Source organism: Ambystoma mexicanum, chromosome 12 (assembly GCF_040938575.1).
Source record: "Ambystoma mexicanum isolate Mex_15411 chromosome 12, UKY_AmexF1_1, whole genome shotgun sequence".
NCBI classification, from domain to species: domain Eukaryota; kingdom Metazoa; phylum Chordata; class Amphibia; order Caudata; family Ambystomatidae; genus Ambystoma; species Ambystoma mexicanum.
The window spans coordinates 95,818,512-95,837,594 of record NC_090936.1 but is presented as its reverse complement, the minus strand read 5'-3'; the positions used below and the strand labels follow the sequence as shown (position 1 = coordinate 95,837,594).

Below are 19,083 nucleotides of genomic sequence, written 5' to 3'. Positions count from 1 at the left end.
GTGCGGGAAGGACGAATGCGGAATCTGGTGCCTAGTCTCGTGTTCCTGAGAGGGCAGGGTTGGTTGGGGGTAGGTTTTGTGGCAAAGTGTTTGAGCCAGAGGGCTGGGTCATTGAGGTATTGGTTAATCTGGTTGCAGGGGTGGTGAGCGTCAACGGTAGTTACTGAAGGACTCGTTGAGGGTGTCAAGGTCATGGTGGGTGACGCTAGGTCAAGTGGGTAAGGGCAGGCCAGGTTATTAGCCTCAATGGTAGGAGTGGTTGACTTGGGTGGTTGAGTGAATAGGGACAGATGTGTGGTAAGGAGGTGGTGCAATAGAAGGCGCACACTGATGTGCATGATGGTGGTGCTGGCTGCCAGAGTGGGTTCCCTATGAGCTAGTTGGCAGGGACAGGAAATGGTCTGTAGGCGACCAAGAGGCACAACACAATTGAAGTGGTCTGTAAACGACCTTAAGGCACAACACAATTGAAATAGACTGTAAGAGACCTTAAGGCACAACACAATTGAAGTGGTCTGAAAGAGACCTTAAGGCACAGCACAATTGAAGTGGTCTGTAAACGACCTTAAGGCACAACACAATTGAAATAGTCTGTAAACGACCTTAAGGCACAACACAATTGAAGTGGTCTGGAAGAGACCTTAAGGCACAACACAATTGAAGTGGTCTGTAAACGACCTTAAGGCACAACACAATTGAATGGTCTGTAAGAGACCTTAAGGCACAATACAGTTATAAGGTGGTCTAGTAGTGGCCCAGAGGCACAATATACTTATGATATGCTATAGTTCGAGAGTTTCAAGGGTGGCCGGGAACACGTTCAGAAAATAGTGGCTCAGAGAACATGGCTACAGTAGTAACCCCGGTACTGGCATGCGAGATTATACTCCTTGAAATGACGGTCCACGTAGTAAAAGGGGTACTGAAATAGGCCGACTGAGGAGGAGTCGTAACATTGCAAGCTCAGTAATTGGACAAGGACAGGGGCAAAGTACTTACAGTAGGATCTCCTTGTATGAAAGGAGATGTTAGGGTGCTTGGATCCGATAGCTTGCCTCGGGCTTTGCAGAAGGCGGTCGGGGAGGCTTAAATTGGGCAGGGGGGGTGGCCACGCCGCGCTCCCATGCGCGTAACAGGCGCAGGAACAGGCCTTCGTGCTGGCCGCCGGCGGTTCCGCCTACCGGCGGATGAAAGCAGTGTAAAACTGCTTCGAGCGAGGATCAGTCTCGCTTTCGTGCCGCGCGGCGCCCGGCATGCGGGAGTCAGGCACTCTTGAAGACAGGGTCAGGCAGGCCCTTCGATGGTGCCGGCGAGGATGCACTCCGTGTGCGTAGAGTGGATGGGAGGGGGGGCTCCTGCCCTCTACCCTCAGCGAGGAAGGATGGAATGGGGGCACAGGCGCAGGAACAGGCCTTTGTGTGGCCTTCGTGCTGGCCGCCGGCGGTTCCGCCTACCGGCGGATGAAAGCAGTGTAAAACTGGTGACAGTGGTACAGCCGGAGAGCCACCTGAAAATGGAAGTCTTGGACAAAGGTTTCCCGAGTTTGCCAAAGAAATGTCCCAGTTCGCAGGGACCTACTCCGCCCTAGAAAAAGATAAGAAAAATCTTCCCCGGGCGAGTTTTTGCCGGGACCGGACGACACAGGGGTCGGTCGTCCGGTCGCTTCAGATTCCATCGCAGACCCCAGGGTCACCAAGCGCAATATTGGGAAGGCAGGCAGCAGGACACCTTCTTCCTGACCAGGACACGATTCCAGAGGGGACGCAGAAATAGAGGAGCCTACCGGCAACCATGCGCCGCAGGCAGTGTGTATAGTGTATATGCGAGTAGGGGGAAGGGCCCAACAATTCTTAGGAGCATGGAAAGCTTTATTGTGCAATGCAAGGGTGCTACAAGCAGCAGCAGGCTTGCGCATAGACTTCTTAGGTGACCCCAGAGTCAGGAACCGCGGGCACATGCCGCCACAGGAAGCAGCGCTGCTACAGAGCGAGTTATTGAAGCTAGTGCAGAAGAATGCAATAGAACGCGACAGGCAAGGAGAGCCGGGGTTTGCCAGCAACATGTTCCTGGTACACAGGAAAGAGAAGGTCAGACCAGTCATCAATCTAAAGAGTCTAAACGAGTGGCTGCCTTACAATCACTTCAAGATGGAAGGGATTCACTTTCTCAGAGACCTTCTGCGTTCGGGAGATTGGCTAGAGCGCCTAGATCTGAAGGACGCGTATCTCACGATTCCAATAGCTACAGAGCATCGCAGATTCCTAAGTTTCCGGTGGAACAGGGAAATCTGGCGCTTCACGTGCCTGCCATTCAGGCTAGCATCCGCGCCATGGGCTTTTAGCAAGCAGATGAGGCTAATGACGGCAGCCATAAGAGAAAGGCGTGTACAGATTATAATATACGTAGATGACATCCTAGTGCTAGGATCAGACAAGGCCTCCCTCGCCAGTGACGTGCGCTGGGCATTCAATCTTCTATCCTCCCTAGGATTTCTAGTGAATCTAGACAAGTCTCAGATGCATACTGTGCAAAGGATCGAGTTTTAAGGATTCACAATAGACACCGTAAAGGTGACGCTAGGACTCCCGAGTCACAAAGTGAGAGCGATCAAGAAGGAGCTAAGAGCAGTCTTAACGAAGAAGATTATCTTGCTTCGGAATCTAGCCAGGGTAGTTGGACTGCTAGCAGCATCTATTCAGGCGATATTTCCCAGTCTGCTCCATTACAGAGTGCTCCAACGGCTCAAAATCAAACACCATCAAGGGGGTTTAGGTTACCACCAATTAGTGGCTGTAGACAGTGAGGCGACGACGGAACTGCAGTGGTGGTTGCAGAATATGGAAGCCTGGAACAGTCGCGCTATCTTCGGCGACGTGCAAGACTTGATAATAGAGTTTGATGCATGCAGGGCAGGGTGGGGGGGCCAGATGCGGTCAAGCAGAGACAGGAGAAAAATGGTCCGAAGACGAGTTGCAGCTACACATCAAATGCCTAGAGCAGTTAGCAGGCTTGTTCGCGGTGCAGACTTTCACCAAGGACAAGGCCAAGTGGTGCGTGTTGCTGAAGATGGACAACAGCTCAGCGGTCCACTACATAAACAAGCTCGGGGGCACCAGATCGAAAATGCTGGCAGAACTAGCAAAAGATTTTTGGCACTATTGCCTCCAGCATTAGATAGCAGTAGCAGCAGAATACCTTCCGGGATGGCAGAACAGCGTAGTGGATTGGAACTCGCGATATCTGGTAGAGTCCAGCGATTGGAAGCTGCTATCGCAAGTGTTTCACAAGTTTCAGGAAGCGCAAGTACTTCAGCTGGAGGATGGACCCGGGAGCAGCGGGTAAAGATGCATTCCTGCAGACATGGTTGGGCCTGTTCAGTACCCGTTTCAGCCGTTCATCATGATCATGAGAGTTCTAGCGAAGGTCCGCAGGGAGGACGTAGAGTTAGTGCTATTGGTTCCGTGCTGGAGGTGCAAGCGCTGGTTTCCAGTAGCGATGGAATTTTGTTTGGATTTTCCGAGGACAGTCCCTCATCACCCGGACCTCCTCCTCAACCCAGCCGGTCAGCGTCACCCGCTCATAGAAGCAGGCTCGTTGCGCTTGATAGCTTGCAGGGTTTCAGGAAAAGATGGGAATTTCCAGGCATGTCACAGCTCGCTGCGGACTGTATCAGAGACTCCTGGGCGCCTTCCACCATAAGGAGCTACAGTTCAGCATGGGATAATTGGTCCCGATGGTGCGCGATCCAAGCTTTGGATCCCGTTTAAGCATCTATATTGCATGTTCTTAATTTTCCAGCAAACAAGTTTCAAGAGGGCTGCGCTTACAGAACTCTAGGAGTGTATAGATCTGCGCTGTCGGCCAGGCATGACAAGGTAGAAGGTAATCCGGTGGGGGAACACCCAGCAGTCATCCGACTTCTGAAGGGAATTAAATTAAAGAGGCCGCCGGAGCCCAAGTACGCGGTATTATGGGACGTCCGAGACGTGTTGCATCTATTTCTGGGATGGCCGGAGAACAATAGCCTTTCCCACTCGCAGCTGTCAGGGAAACTAGCAATGCTTCTATGTCTAGCAGCGTGTCGGAGAGTTTCGGACGTTAAAGCTTTAGAAATAGACAGGAAGATTTTCGACCTGAAGGGTGGGCATTTAACATAGCGAAAATAACTAAAACCGATTCTAGAGTCATTTCCTATCCCTACTTTACAGATAACAAGAAGCTGTGTGTCGCTCAAAGATTATGAAGAGGCAACGGCGAATGTTAGACCGCAAGGCGTAACGCAGTTGCTTATAGCGCGCAGGAGGTCCTACCATGCAGTAGCCACAGCGACAATAGCCAAGTGGATGAGAGAAGAGATGCAATGGGCTGGAATAGATTTAGCTATATTTGGCGTGCATTCTGTGAGGGGCGCGATGGCCTCTAGTGCATTCTCAGCAGGAGTGTGCTTGCAGGATAAAATGAAGTCAGCCGACAGAATCTACGTTTAAGACGTTTTATTTTAAACCTGTGTCGGATATGACAAATAAGATGGTGGCAAGCTTTGAACAAGCATAATGCTCGCCTCCTGTCTTGTCATAGAATGAAGATTGCCCATGCTAACTGCACTGGTCAGTCTTGATTCTATTGAAGACACAGAGGCGAGCATTAAATCCCGCCCAAATGAATGTGTATGTTTCATGTTACGTTTTCAATTTACTGTATCTTAGTGTCGGATACGCATTCCCACCCTCATAATATTTCCGGTTATTTTTCCATAGGGGACTAGCAAAAGCCAGCTTGAGAGTTGTCGAGACACTGGATCAAGACAAGGCTAGTTGTCCCATTGGACCTATGGAGCCGCAGGTCAAAGGATCCGAGATCACCCTAAGAAAGGATGGGATGGAAGTAAACTGTTGTGGTTGATATCTGAATTGTTTGCAGTTAAAGAAAGAGGAAAGAACCTGTGACTGAGAGTGTTTATACTAGGAGCTGCCGCAGGATAGGTGGAACAGGATAGCCACAGGACTACAAGAGGGAGAGAGGCTCATGGGACTTGTAGTGTGAGAGCAAGAGACTTCAGTTTGACCCGTAAAAACAGAGTTATAATTTTCATTCTTGAGATTTCCAAACAGAAAAAAGCAAAATCACTTTCAGTACCATATCCACAAAATCTTTTGATTGGTGGATTTCTAAAAAAAAACGATGTATAAACACAAACAATTCCTTACTCTATAGGTACAACTCAAAAAAGGGACTTGAAATGTGACTTAAGATCTGGTCCATATTGAAGTACCAAAGAGGGACAATCAAAGGAGCTGGAGGACCTTCAAGAATGTCTCTGAAGGCAGGATCAGGAAGCGAAGGGAAATGTTGCTGCTGGGTGTTACACTTCGGGCTTCCCTGCAGGCTTCCTTGCAGAATACGACTCCTTTACAAGCTCCTCTGTGGAGCAGATACAGGTTGCCATGGCGTCTGTCTGCACAAACTACGACGGAGTCCGTGTCAGCTGCACGTCCTGTACGTGGAAGACGTACGGCAAGACACGCCCCCATATGGCTTTAAAACCACCGTCTTTCAAGGGGTGTGTTGCTGCTAATTAGCGTTACAAGCTACAGCGGTTAAGTCTGTTTACTCCTTCGTGTTTCCTCCGCACAAATTCCTAATCTGCTTACCTGGTTCTGACCCTTGCTGGGCTTCTGGTTTGGCTTTCTACTGACCGCTACGTCTCTCACCCGGACTTCTCCTGTTTTGGCTTGCCTCCTCCTTTATTCCTGTCGTGCTCGCCTGGCTTTTTTTTTTTTTTAACTTCTCTTTATTGAATTTTACTACATGAACAACAGAACAAAACAAAGAATTTCGAGAAAACATTCCCTCCCAACCCTCCCCTCCACCCCCCAAAGTGACGAGCATTCAAAGTCAACATCCACCACGTTCCCAACAGTTCCTCCTCCTTATTGTAGCTCCAGCAGTCTCAAGCGCTGTGGGCACCATACCACATTATAGTCATCTTTAAGGAAAGCCATAACCTCCCCCCAATCCGCCACAAAACTTTGCACTTTGTACTCCATGGCGTACGTTGCCCACTCCAACGCCATTATGTCCCAAACTTTCCGTAGCCAATCTTGTTCCAAGGGGATCTCGGGGCTCTTCCACCTCTGAGCTATCACTAGCATAGCCGCAAGGGTCATAATCACTCTTACTTTCTCCCTTCCTCTCAGTCCCCCCTCACTGTAGTCCCTCCTGATGCCCAAGAGGATCTGCATTGGGGATGGAGTCTCCCCTGGGCCGAAGGCCCGTTCTTGTGCCTTTAGTACATCCGCCCAGAAAGGTGCGATCTTGGGGCACTTCCACCACACATGGTCTACCGTGCCCGTCATACCACATCCCCTCCAACAATTCCCCGATCTCGCAGGAAACATCTTATGGATCCAGGCCGGAGTACAGTGCCACCTAAAAAGCAGCGTATACCATGCTTCCTGGAGCTGAGACGCTCTAGCCAACTTGGGTATCTTTCTCCATAATCTTTCCCACTCCATCTTACTGATTTCCCTCCCTAGGGCCTTTTCCCATTTCTGCATATAAGCCCACTGAGGCTCCGAAGACGAAGAAGTCAAAATCTTATAAATATTTGAGATGAGGCCTTTTGTACCGTCATTGGTTAATAGAAATCTTTCAAAGTGTGTAGGTTCCCTAGTTGCTGCCCTCTTGACTCCCGGATGAAGCACCCAATGTCTTATCTGAGCATATCTCAGCCTTTCCTTCTCTTGTATCGCAAAGAGGCGTTTACAATCTTCGAACGACAGCAATTCCCCCTCTCGGAACATGTCGCATAGCTTTCTACACCTTCCCTCCCGCCACCCCTCAAAGGCCCCCTTCTCCAGACCCGGGGTAAAGTCACTGTTACCAAAAAGTGGTGAAAATGGGGATGGGTATGTGGTGATTCCCCTGGTCCGCACCATGTTATCCCAAATATCTGCCATTAATTTAGTTATAGTGCTTTCGTAGAGGTGTCGAGGTCTATGCTCTTGAGGAAGCCAAAGCACTTCTGAAAGATCGCGGTGTGCCACCGCCCTATCCATTCTCACCCAGATTTTCTCCTGTCGGCTTTCCTCCCCCTTCACCCATTCCCTAATGATTCGCAGCTAGGTGGCTTCATAATACCGCCGAAAGTTAGGTAAGGCTAGGCCCCCTCGCTCCTTGGGAGCCATCAAAATACTTCCACTAACCCTTGATCTCTCCCTTTCCACACAAATTCCTTAGTCAAAGTCCCCAGTTCTCTAAAGAAACTCAAGGGCACAGGCTGCGGGATCGCCTGGAATAAATATAACAAGCGCGGAAGTGTGACCATCTTCACTGCTGCGATCCGCCCTAACCAAGATACTCTAAGCCCTCTCCATCTTTGGAAGTCCCCCTTGATCGCTTTAAGTAGAGGAGAAAAGTTTGCCGAATACCACCCAGCAAGTGTTGGAGTGAGGCATACCCCTAAGTATCTAATCCCTCCCGGGCTCCATAATAGCGGAGTACTATCCCTTAATTCGTCCCGTTCTTGTCCCTTAAGCGTTAAGTTTAGTACCTCTGACTTCTTAGTGTTAACTTTCAGCCCTGAGGCCTCCCCAAACTTTCCCAACAGGGACAGACTAACCTGGATCGATTCTTTTGGCGCCGACAGCATGAGTAACATGTTGTCAGCAAAAGCAGCGACTTTCTGTTGTTCCTCCCCAAACTGAATGCCCCTTATGTCCAGCAACTCCCTAATCGCTTGCAGCAGTGGTTCCAAATATATTGCGTAAAGGATAGGAGATAAAGGGCAGCCTTGTTTGGTTCCCCTCTGCAGGTCAATCCTCCTAGTGGCCCTCCCATTCACCATTATTCGAATTGATGGGGCTTGGTAATTGGCCCGGACCATCGTCAAATATTCCCCTCTTATGCCCATCCTTTCCATCACTCGAAACAGAAACGACCACTCCACGCGGTCAAAAGCCTTCTCCGCATCAAGCGCCACCAAGACCGCGGGAGTGGACGTTCTCTGGACCTTTTCAACCAAATGGGCCACCCGCCTGATGTTATCAGCCGTTTGCCGGCCTTTAACAAAGCCCGCCTGGTCGGGGTGTATTAAGTGGGGGAGAATAGGATCCAGCCTATTTGCTAAGATCTTGGTGTATATCTTAGCATCGATGTTAATCAGTGGAATTGGACGATAGGGCGCTCTCTCCTCTGGGTCTTTGTGAGGTTTGAGAACGAGAGTCACCTTAGCTTCCTCCATTGACGGGGCAATTTTGCCTGTCCGCTGAAACGTGTTAAATAGGGAGGTCAAGTGCGGGACCAGCTGCGTGATAAACAATTTATAGAAGGCCGCAGTGTACCCATCGGGGCCCGGAGCTTTGTTCCCTGGCAAGGCTCTAATCACCCCCCTTACCTCCTCTTCTGTGATTTCCCGATTTAAGGCTGCCCTCGTCTCCCTATCGATTTCCCGTAGCTGCACCGACCGCAGGAACTTATCCTGTACCTCTTTAAGGGGGTTCTAGGATGCGTAAAGGGAATCATAGAATCCCACTATAGCCTCCTGCATTTCTTCCCGTTTTGTAATCCTTTCCCCAGTCTCCAACTTTAATGCAGTAATGACATTCTTCGCTCTCTTCCCTCTGAGCAGCCGAGCCAGTAGCGTATCCGATTTATTTGCCTTTGCGTAAAATGTTTGTCTCACTGCTAGAAGCGCCCCTTCTGCCTTTTTGGTGCGTAAGATTTCTAATTGACCCAACGCCTTCCTATATTCCCGCAGGGCCCTCCGGGATGGGGTCACCCCAGCTGCCTGCCTAGCTGCTTCTACCTCAGTCTCTAGTTGAGCCTCCAGAGCCTGAAGTTGTTTCCACCGAAAAGCGGTCGCTGCAATGAGGTCCCCCATGATAGTGGCCTTAAAAGCGTCCCACTGTACCGCCTCCCCTGTGTCCTCCTTCTTGTTCAGCTCGAAGAAGACCTTGATCTTCTCTTCGATATTCCCCAGAACCTCCGGGTCTCTCAGGATCGCCCTTGGAAACTTCCAACCCCAGACGCCCCTTGCCCTTTTATCCAAGACCATCTCCATCGTGACTACCTTATGGTCTGCTATTCCAATCGGGCCCGCCTGCACCCCCCGAATGTCACCCACTAATCCCCCCGAGACCCATATGTAGTCTATCCGGGACTGTGACCCATGAACCCCCGATATGAATGTGTAACCCGCTTCTTCCCCCTTAACCTCTCTCCATACGTCCCTCAACCCCAGCCTACCAATCTTTTCCTTCAATTCAACCGACATCACCGCCCCGCCACCTCTCACCCTCTTACCATTTCTGTCCCTCTCCCTATCCCACATAATATTCAAGTCTCCCATCAGAATAATCTGGCCCCAGGACTGTTCCTCTAACATTTTCAGGGTGCTCATAAAGAACTGTTCCTGGCCCGAGTTAGGGCCATATACCACCGCAAAAGTGAACGGGGCATCCTGAAGCTTCCCTCTAACCACTATATATCTCCCCTCCTTATCTCTCGTCACTGCTTCAACTCTAAAGTCGACTGTATTTCTAATAGCTAACGCTACTCCCTTCGTTTTGCTTTGACCTGAGGAGTGCAGAATCTGATCAAAGCCCCTCAGCTGCAACCTTCCCTGATCCCTGGATAACAGATGTGTTTCCTAGAGACCCATAATATCGGGTCTTTCCTTCCTCACAAAATGATCCAGTTTTTTTCCTCTTTAGTGGGGAATTCAGCCCTCTCACATTATGCGTTACACACTTAAGGAGACAGAGATGAGAATTTGAGCCTTTCCCTGAGCCACTGCGCTCTCCTCCCTCCCCCCCTTGAATGACTCGTCACCCCCCCTATCCCCTCCACCTCCACCCCCCCTCCCTCCCTGGAAGGACATCCCCTTCCTGCTTGCTCACCACTCCTAGCTCGGGCATACCCGCCCTTTCTGTACCCAAGATGGTTGCTCCGCCAGAAGCCCGAGGCTTAGGTTCCCCCTTTAGAGGCCCACCACCCCTTTAACACCAGTAAGATTCAAGAGCAAGCAGATAACTCATTCCTCCCTTCCCCCGCAGAGTCCTTTCATTGCTGCCTACAATCCTTGCCACTCTTCTTCCTCTTCTCCCCCACTGTCGTCCAGTTCCACAGTTTTGACTTGGCGCGCTCCCCGGCGCCTCCCGACCCAACAGCCAGAGGGATTTACTCACATTCGATGCCAAGAATATCAGCCCCCTCCTGTAATGATGTAACTCGCTTCTGAGCTCCCTCCCATTCAAAGAGAAGGCCAAATGGGAAGGTCCATCTATAGCGTATGTCCTTCTCATTCAACACTTTCAACAGTGGACCCATTTGCCTCCTCTTCGTGAGGATGCTACTTGCCAAGTCCTGAAACAAGGCGATCTGTTGCCCCTTGAACATAATGGGTTCCCGCTGCCGAGCCTCTCGAAGAACTGACTCCTTTTGGGCATATCTAGCGAAAGCCGCCAGGACATCCCTGGGCCTCGCCGTCTTATACCCTGAAGCACTGCCTTCAATTCCCTATCCGCCACTGACTCCGGCAACAGTTTTACTCTAATGTTGATCCTTCGGGATATGTTTACCAAATCTTTCATTTGGACGTCAAGGTTTCTTGTAGCAACATCCAGTCTCTCAATGGCCTCACTATTGGCTGTCGTTTCATCCTCTACCTCTTGGAGGCCCTTTTCGAGAGTATCAGTTCTTTCCCCAATTGTCGTATTTCTTGCCTTATCTCCCCGAGGGCCTCATTCAAATTGGTCCTGGAAGGTCCTGGCCAAGCTCAACTGGAGGGCTTGCAACTCCCCCCTGAATTCCTGTTTGGACATCCCAGCCTGTCCAGGAAGTTTTCCTTGATTGGAGTCCGTCCCAGGGTTATCACGAGCCGACCCGGGGCCTTCCCCTAAAGCGCATATTGGTCAGATTGCGGGCAATGTGCCAGCCGCGCCACCTTTAGCCTGAGTCCCCTTTCCCCCTTTACTTTTGAATTTGGTGGACATGCCGCTTATTGTCTTAATGACCACACCTTCGTATCAGGCTTGGGAGGGGGTGTCGCATATAAGATTCAGTCAACTGCCTCCCCACTCCAGCTGGCAGGGCTGATGGTTATCACCACCACTGCTGCACCCTCTAGCAGTGTAAACCGCAGAGTGCTGCTTCTCTTATCCTCCTCAACTGGCTTGCAGAAAAAATAGCAGCCTCTTCCACGCACTGAACAAGGTCGTCTCCCTGATTGCGCCCTCCGGAAACATGTAGGGGATGTCCCCCGCGCCCGCCTCCCCTTCCCTCCGCCGGGATCCTCTCTACTTCAAACAGGAGCCGGGGTGCCTGCTCAGGTGTATTCACAGGTGCTCTTTGTGGTCTCAGTGCCAGGCAAACCCCGAGCGGCCCCCGACCTCTCCCCCAATCGCTGCAAATGTCCTCAATGTTCCTGCCGCTGCTGGGGGGGCAGAACGGGGATAAATCTACCCCACTGCCTCGGCACCGTTCCGGTTCCTCCCTCACCCCACAGGCCTACATACAGACTCAGGCAGACTCTCTCACCTCCAGCTTCCGCCTGGTCCGTCTTCACTCCCTTAACTTGGAATCGCTGGAAGGCCCACAGCGTCCGGGTCCCCAACAAGGAGAGCCGCCCAGTTAGGGAGCGCGCTCGTTTCCGTAGCTCCTTCCTCGCCCGCTCGCCCCGCCAGGCGGCGCCCCCCCCCCACCGAGGGCTCCTTCGTGCTCCTGCTGCTCTTCCCGGCGCCCAAGGGGCGGGCGCGGGCCACCAGAAGTCCTCCGCACTGGCGCGCACTCCGGCAGTCCGCTCTCCCGAGGTCGGAGATCGTACTGACTCTCTGTTCCGGCACCCCTGCTACAGACGGCCCTAAGCCTGGCTCCTCCCGTCACAGTGGCACCTCCGCTCCTGCTCCCCCAGCCGGGCGCGGCCGTGTTGCCACCCCTGTCTCCGCCGCACCAAGCCTCTAACGCTGCACTGGCAAGCAGCCCCTGTCGAACGGCTCTCCAACTCCTCCTGTCCACCGGGAGTCCTACCCGTGTGAAGTTGACACCTATTGATGGGGCGGTGGGCACCTCGCATCAAACCGGGTCCGGAGAGTGCCGTCGGCACGTCTACACAGTGCCGGCGGCCATCTTGGAATCCTTCGCCTGGCTTTTGACACGGAACGTTATTTGATTATTCTTCCTGCTTCCTGCTGCCTCTTGCGGTAGCTCATCCCAGCTAGCTGTTACCAGAGGCGGAACGACTTTGCCCTCCGCGGAGGTGACTTGCTATCAACCACCCGGAACTCTTCCACGCCTTCTGGATGCGTGTGTGCTCAGGTACATATTTGTAGTTGGCAACTCCATCTCTGCTATTGAAATCATTTCTCTACGGCCTTGATTGGATATTTTCCTTTTGTTGGATTTAGGGACATTGAGTGATCTACCCTGTCTTGTGAACTTGTCTTCAAGTGCATATAAACGCTTTGCTGATTCTGCACCAACCCTGCACTAGTGCGACCCTCGTGCCACTCAGGTTTATTTCCCTATACTAACATTCCTGTTTGTTGTTTTCTCCTATCGTTGTCTCCTGTTTCCTGGACTATTATCCATCCTCAAAATACCCATATTTCAGGTTGGTTGTCATTGGTTCAATACTTTAGGAAGTCTCTTTAGAATTCTTTCCACTCACTGTGCTTATTCATATTCTTGTAGATTCACCCTGGGGAAGCTCCACTCCAATACTTACCTAGGTATTTTCTGTATTATACTGCTGTTCTGATTGCTTGGTTTATTCTCAACACTGTATAATATCTTTGTATTCTTTTGCAGCATTGGTATTGGCGGTGTGTGTTCTCCCCGCTCTTTTATTCAATGGACACCTCTGTCTGTCCCAATCGAAACAGCAGAGAGGTACATTGTAGAAAAGAGCCCCTCTTTGAGGAAGCCTGAGTCTTGTACTCAGGGGAGCTGGGATAGAAGGCTGAATATTGATTCTTGTACAACCATCATCTCCAAGGTCACTCATCCATGTCTTGAGCCTACTTCGGAGTGGTGAGTAACACTGGGCCAATTGACTGCATCAACTTCGTATACGAAATCTACTGAAAGCAAAGGAGATTGCAGGGAGAAATTAAATTACAGACTATAGGACAAAAAAATGACTTGACCTTTAGTTCAACAATAAAAACTGAACATGCATGTGACAAGATCATATCACCAGTAAAGTTGTGAAATATTAAGACTCCTGTCAGACATGCTTCAAAGTCAAATTTAGCTCTGTCATATGTGTTGATAGTTAATTTTCTGATCTAACAAATTATTTCCCCTCGCTTACTAAAATAAAGTGTTATTTTTACAATTACATATGTATCCGCTAAACACCGGGCACTTTCATGCTCGGCTCTATTAGTAACACCCCACTTGATGTATATAGTTTGAAGAATTAAGCCTCTTATGACAAAGTTATAGAGCAAACTTTGCATCCAGCTTCTGGTCTGCCCGAGAGTAGGTCTGACAGGACCAGCACTGAAATATTCACAACTCTCTGAGAGAACAACTAGTTAGTAACTACCAGGCCCTAAAGAAACAGGGTGTTTGGGACTGCATCTTCCAAGATGCATCAGGTTTAGAAATCTAAAACTCGAAGCAGATTCCGGAATGTCTTCCACCCATTGTCAACAGGTGCAGATCCTCAAAGTGAAAAAAGAAATTATCTGAAGTCCCAACAGCAGAGCTTGTGATAGATAACACTTAAGGAGAGAAAGACTCACCTGCTCCCCATCCCGAAAGGAAACATCTTTTTGCACAGGTGGAAAATTACTAGAGCCTTTCCTGTCCCTTGTGATAGCATTTCCAACACCAGAAACCTGCAAAATGTGTTTGAGCTGGGTGACAGCCTGGAGGCAAGGCATGAGCAGCACAGAAAAACAAACTGAAAAAATACAAAATGGCAGCAGTTCTTTTTAAAGAATTCCCTCCCTTGGCTTGGAATAGTAAGCCAAGCAACCAATCCGTTTGAATGTTTGCATCAGACAATGGGAGGAGAGCAAGGTCTTTAAAACGGGAACCCCTTGAGTGTGCTCCAATGAGGGAGATGGGGGGGATGTGTAACAGAAGTGGAGAGCCCACTGAGTCCCAGAGGAGGAGTGTGCTATCATGAGGAGAGGAGAGCCCAGTAAGCCCAGACGAGAGGTGTGCACAGTGAAGAGAGGGAGACAGAGAAAGAGAGAGTGACTTTGAACCACAGGAGAGGGGATGTTTAACAGAAGGGGAGTGCCCCTTGGCCCTGGTAAAGGGAGTAAGTAACATAGAGAAGGAACGCCCCAATAAGGGGAGATCTTTTGTGACCCTTGACAAAGGGAGAAAGCGCTATAATCGCAAGAGAGGTGGAGGGGCCGTGTGATTCCCAGAAGAAAGACTAAGAACTGAGATCTAGAAATCACTAAGCAGGAGATCTTCCGGTCTGGAACTTTCTGTATGCCTTTTCATATGCTGTTGTTCATATATAATCCTGTTTTCAAGGACTACGTTTTGCAAGAACCTTTATGTTACGGCCATTGTGAAACCATTTCCATGCAAAACTTACAAATTATTTTTGATTCTGCTGTCAGTAATTGTGTGTTCCTTCGGCCATGTGACACTCCTCACTGTTTGTTTCATGTACACTATGTTATTGATATGTTTCATAATCTCAGATGGGCTCAATGATAGACTGACCCACTACCCCTGCATACAGGCTGGTTACATGGAGGCAGCACAGACTACAAGGGAGCCCCACCCTGGAGCAGGGGCTTGTGATTGAGGACTAGTGTCTGGTGGCGTATGTGGCACTAATTTGCCATGCATAGGGAGTGTTAAACTAACGCTCCCCCATACTGAGCAGGGGAGCTCAGCAGTACATTCTTGTGCTGGGGCCGTTCCACAGCGTATTCTTTCCCTCCGATTCACACATTTGTAAAGGGAACGCTGAAGACAAGCTGCTGATGTCAGAGGGCCAAGTGCAATCCCGCTGAGAGTCATGAACCGGGAAACAAGCTCATCAAGCCAACTGTAACCTAGTTGCACATAATCATATGTCCAGACTCTGTTGGTATTAACGGGTGATGAAACACGTACATTGTGAGCGTGCTGACATCCTTGCTTTTATTTTCCTTTCTAGATGGATAGCCAGACCTACTACTTCATGTTTAGTACTTCATCGCATGATATGTGTGTAACAGTCTTGTAAACATGTTGGCAGAGTGTATGGTTACAAGTAAGGAAGCACAAGGCTTCACTGAGCATAAAAAGAAAAGGGCTTAACCAGGCGTTTGTTTCACCTATTTTACTTGAATACCCTAAACCTATATCCGGTTAACCTAACACCCTGTGCCTGTGCACAACCTCTTCCTAACCCTTTTCCCCCATTGGTTGCCCCGAGGTGAACTGCTGTTATAAGTAGGCCTCTCATGCCAACTAAGGTGGCCGGGGAGGGGGGGGGGGAGTCATGCACATGTGGTTCGTGTGGTTACGTTGATGGTGTGGAAAGCATCTAAAACAACACGGTAGAAAGTTATAATAAAAACCCTTGAACTATCTCTGGGAGTCTGGGTTTTCTGCAGGCTATTTGTTACAAAAGGTTGTGCTTTTTAAGCTTGGCTGATAAATGGGGAGGTGTAGTATCTCTCTGGTCTGATTTCTTATTTGAAGAATGCATAGGTACAGTTGTTAAATTACTGCGGGCTAGGACTACTGCCTGACTGGTGCTTAGGGTATCTTGACTGCAGGTTTCAGGAGATAGGGATGGTGGTCCCCTACAAATGAATGGGAGTGTACGTTGCAGGGATGAGGTTCTCACATGGTTTAATTTGGCCTGTGAAGTCGTTACTGCATCTTGGGATGTCTTGATTCTTGAGCCCAGGTAGCAGAGCAAATGGTCCCGTTGACATACACAAGGATTTGGGGATTCCCCAGCTTTTTATCCTCACCAACCCCCAGGTTTGGACTGTGTAGCGGGGAAAGCAGGTGGGACAGTGTGACAACAAGGGCTCTGTGGCATAAACCATTTTTGCCACCATTTACCTCAAGTGCCCCTGCCCATCAGCTAGGCAAAGTGGCAAGCAGCCAAGCAGACCAACCCATCTGCTTACCTGATTGCTCACGTTGCATGTTGGCTGATGGGTCCAACCTGAAAGTGTTAACCTCATCATATGAATCTATCATTGCGGATCAAGGAACTAGAACTCATACTTGGCAAGATCACAGAGCAGTTTATGGGATCCTATGATGAGTGCCATGTGTTTGGGGCTTCACTTGCACTTTGAAATAGCCGGGAGGCAACATATGCAGCACATTACACAAATTTGAAATAAATAAAAACAAAGAAGTGACTCTCTGGTAATTCCATTCTGCATTCATCCATTAAACCTGATTAAAAATGGCCAACAAATGAGACTCGCTATCACTCATGAATTATATCTTGCAATGAAGCTGATATTTCTAGCTAGAGGAAGGAAGGCTACAACAGAGGGCATCACACAAGATGAAGCAGAATATATTTTGTATGGGAAATTAGCAAATGTTCAACATTTTAAACTGAAATGAAAACAAGAGAATAAAAAATACCCCATGAAAAATACAAGTATCTTGCACCCCTCTTAAAAGGACAACATGTTTATGATCTCAACATCTTTTCCCCTGTCACCCCTGCTTTTCAACATCTATTTAAAGTCACTCCACAATGTGTGATTTGAATTTGATATTACATTCTAGAATTTGGCAGAGCGCGCATAATGCATTTTTAAACTTGGCAAAATGCTTGTGGCTTCATGTAATCAGTTGGCTACTGCCATCAGCCTTTTGGGCTGCTCGATACCCATACAACAAAAGGTCAAAACAATGGGTCTTATAGTTGACGCCACCATTTCGATGATTGGCCAGATTAATGCAGTAATCAATTCAACTGACTACCATCTAACGTTGTTAGGACAGCTACGTCCATTGCTATCAGAGTCCCATTGTGCTGCAATTGCTAGAGCTATGATAGGCTCTAAATGAGACTATTGCAATGCTTTGTATGCAGGGACTCCTATTATGCAGCTAAATCACTTCAGTCCTGCAGCGCCCCAAAGCCTGCATAATAGCCAATGCTCCTTGACATTTATACATAACTCCATATCGGAGGAAATTACATTGGCTCCTGATCAGGACTAGGGTTCTTTTTAAACTCCTCATTATAGTCCACAAAGCCTTCTATGCAAGCAGCCCGCCCATCATATATCAAGATCCGAAAGCTGAAATACACCACTACTCGCGCACTTAGATCAGGCACATCCTTAATTATTCATATTCCTCTGCTCAAACAAGCCGTTGGCTTGGGCCGGGTTTGTTCAATTCATGCTAATAAGCATTTGAACTCTCTTGCTCTTGATATTCAAGGTTTTTTGGATCTTCCAGTCTTCTGGAAAAAATATTAAAAATAGCCCTGTTTTAAATCCTGGTCCTATACACCTTTCATGGTTGCTGATAGAACACTTAGATGGCTGTGGGTTGCAGCATATCACAAGTAAATATAAATATTATATACATTGTGCATAGTTGGACAGCATATACAGTTATATTCAATATATACTTAGCTTTCCTGTAAAAATCTTAGAGGGGACGACAAGTATTGACTAGTTATTAAGGTAGACTTACCTTTGTTTTCTAACTTGAGCTCCTCCGCCATCAAGCTGTCTTGCCGATTCCCAAGCACAAAGGCCAGAAATGAGAGGATCATAGCATCCAGGATTCCGATAATGGCCAGGATATACGCCCAGCGGATTGAACAGTCCCCGAGTTTGTATTTGTCCGTCTTTTCCCCACACATCCGCTTCACCTCGTCTGAATCCCATCCATCGGGGAAGATCATGCAGCCCAAGACGAGACAGGCAGCTGTCAAAAAGAGATACGTCAGGTGTCATAATGTGGTAGTACGTTGAACGATACTGTTTCGGTGCCACATCATGAACATCAAACTCCTGGCATCACCTGACAGTAGCAAACAACATGAAAAGACAGCTGTTTGAAACTTGAAAATAGCCATGACATTAATTAACTCCTGAATAATACTGATCAATACAATTAAGTCCAAGGTGATTGGGTTAACATTTCAATTTGGCAAATGGGGAGTGGGAATACGCGTCTAGCCGGCACTCAAAATGACTCACAGTTTCATTTGGCAGCGTTGTATTTTTACACCCATTTTGCCTCACTTTATTAGGGCACATTTAAAGTATGTAGAGAACGTCAATTGTGAAGTTTAGACATTAGGGGCCAGATTATCCAACGTGTAGTAAGTGCTTCGAGCAGCTCACAGGATGTGTAGGATTACATTGGAGTTTGAGCCCCATCAGAGAAATGATTCTGCAGTGCTTGAGAATGCTGCAGGACATTGTTCAGAGCAGCGCCCCATAAGCTTTTCCTTCTTCCAAGGTTGATAAATTGAGCACCATTAAATTGGGTAATATTAACTCCTGGTGTTACATCACTTAGGGCGTCATTCCAGATTCCTGCTTCTATGTACAAACACAATATGTATTATTAGCAGATGTATATCGTTATTGACCTCCTCTCAGACAATCAGAATGTTTAGAGTGCAGTCAATAACTACTGGTATTGACTGCATTGTGGACATTCAGTCTTCAGCAGCAGGCAGGGAAACAATTACCAGGCAAGATTTCCTTTAAAAAGACACTTCATCTCTCATCATGTTACCTAACACACGAAAGAGAAAGCTAAAATACTGGAAAATGCTTTCACTTTCTTACTGAGAAACCGTTTACTCTTACATGACAACTAATGCATGCGCATGTCAAACATGTTCCAGTTCAACCAAGTTGCAATTAAAATGCTTAACCTATGAAGACTACCATGTTATTGGAATACTGCAAAATAAAACCACATTTAATTTACTATCTCAATGACTTACTTTACTCACTCTTAAAGTAACCTTTTTTACTTAACCACCAAAACATGTATTTCTGCTACCACCATGTGCTAATAGCCACGGAAGGGACCATTATCGCTTGCCTTAATGACCTCCTCCTTCAGCCTATATTATCACTGCCTCTAAACTAACCTAAACCC

General features: G+C 48.4%; 1 protein-coding gene across 2 annotated transcripts in view; it reads right to left on the bottom strand.

Annotated features, from left to right (window-relative positions):
• Nucleotides 1–19,083, bottom strand: part of LHFPL3 (LHFPL tetraspan subfamily member 3) — an 830,591-nt gene that overhangs the window by 468,779 nt on the left and 342,729 nt on the right. For both annotated transcript variants that reach the window (XM_069628075.1, XM_069628076.1), the window contains exon 2: nt 17,653–17,889. In XM_069628075.1, the coding sequence (XP_069484176.1) occupies nt 17,653–17,889 (237 nt within the window). The remainder of the gene's footprint in view (nt 1–17,652; nt 17,890–19,083) is intronic.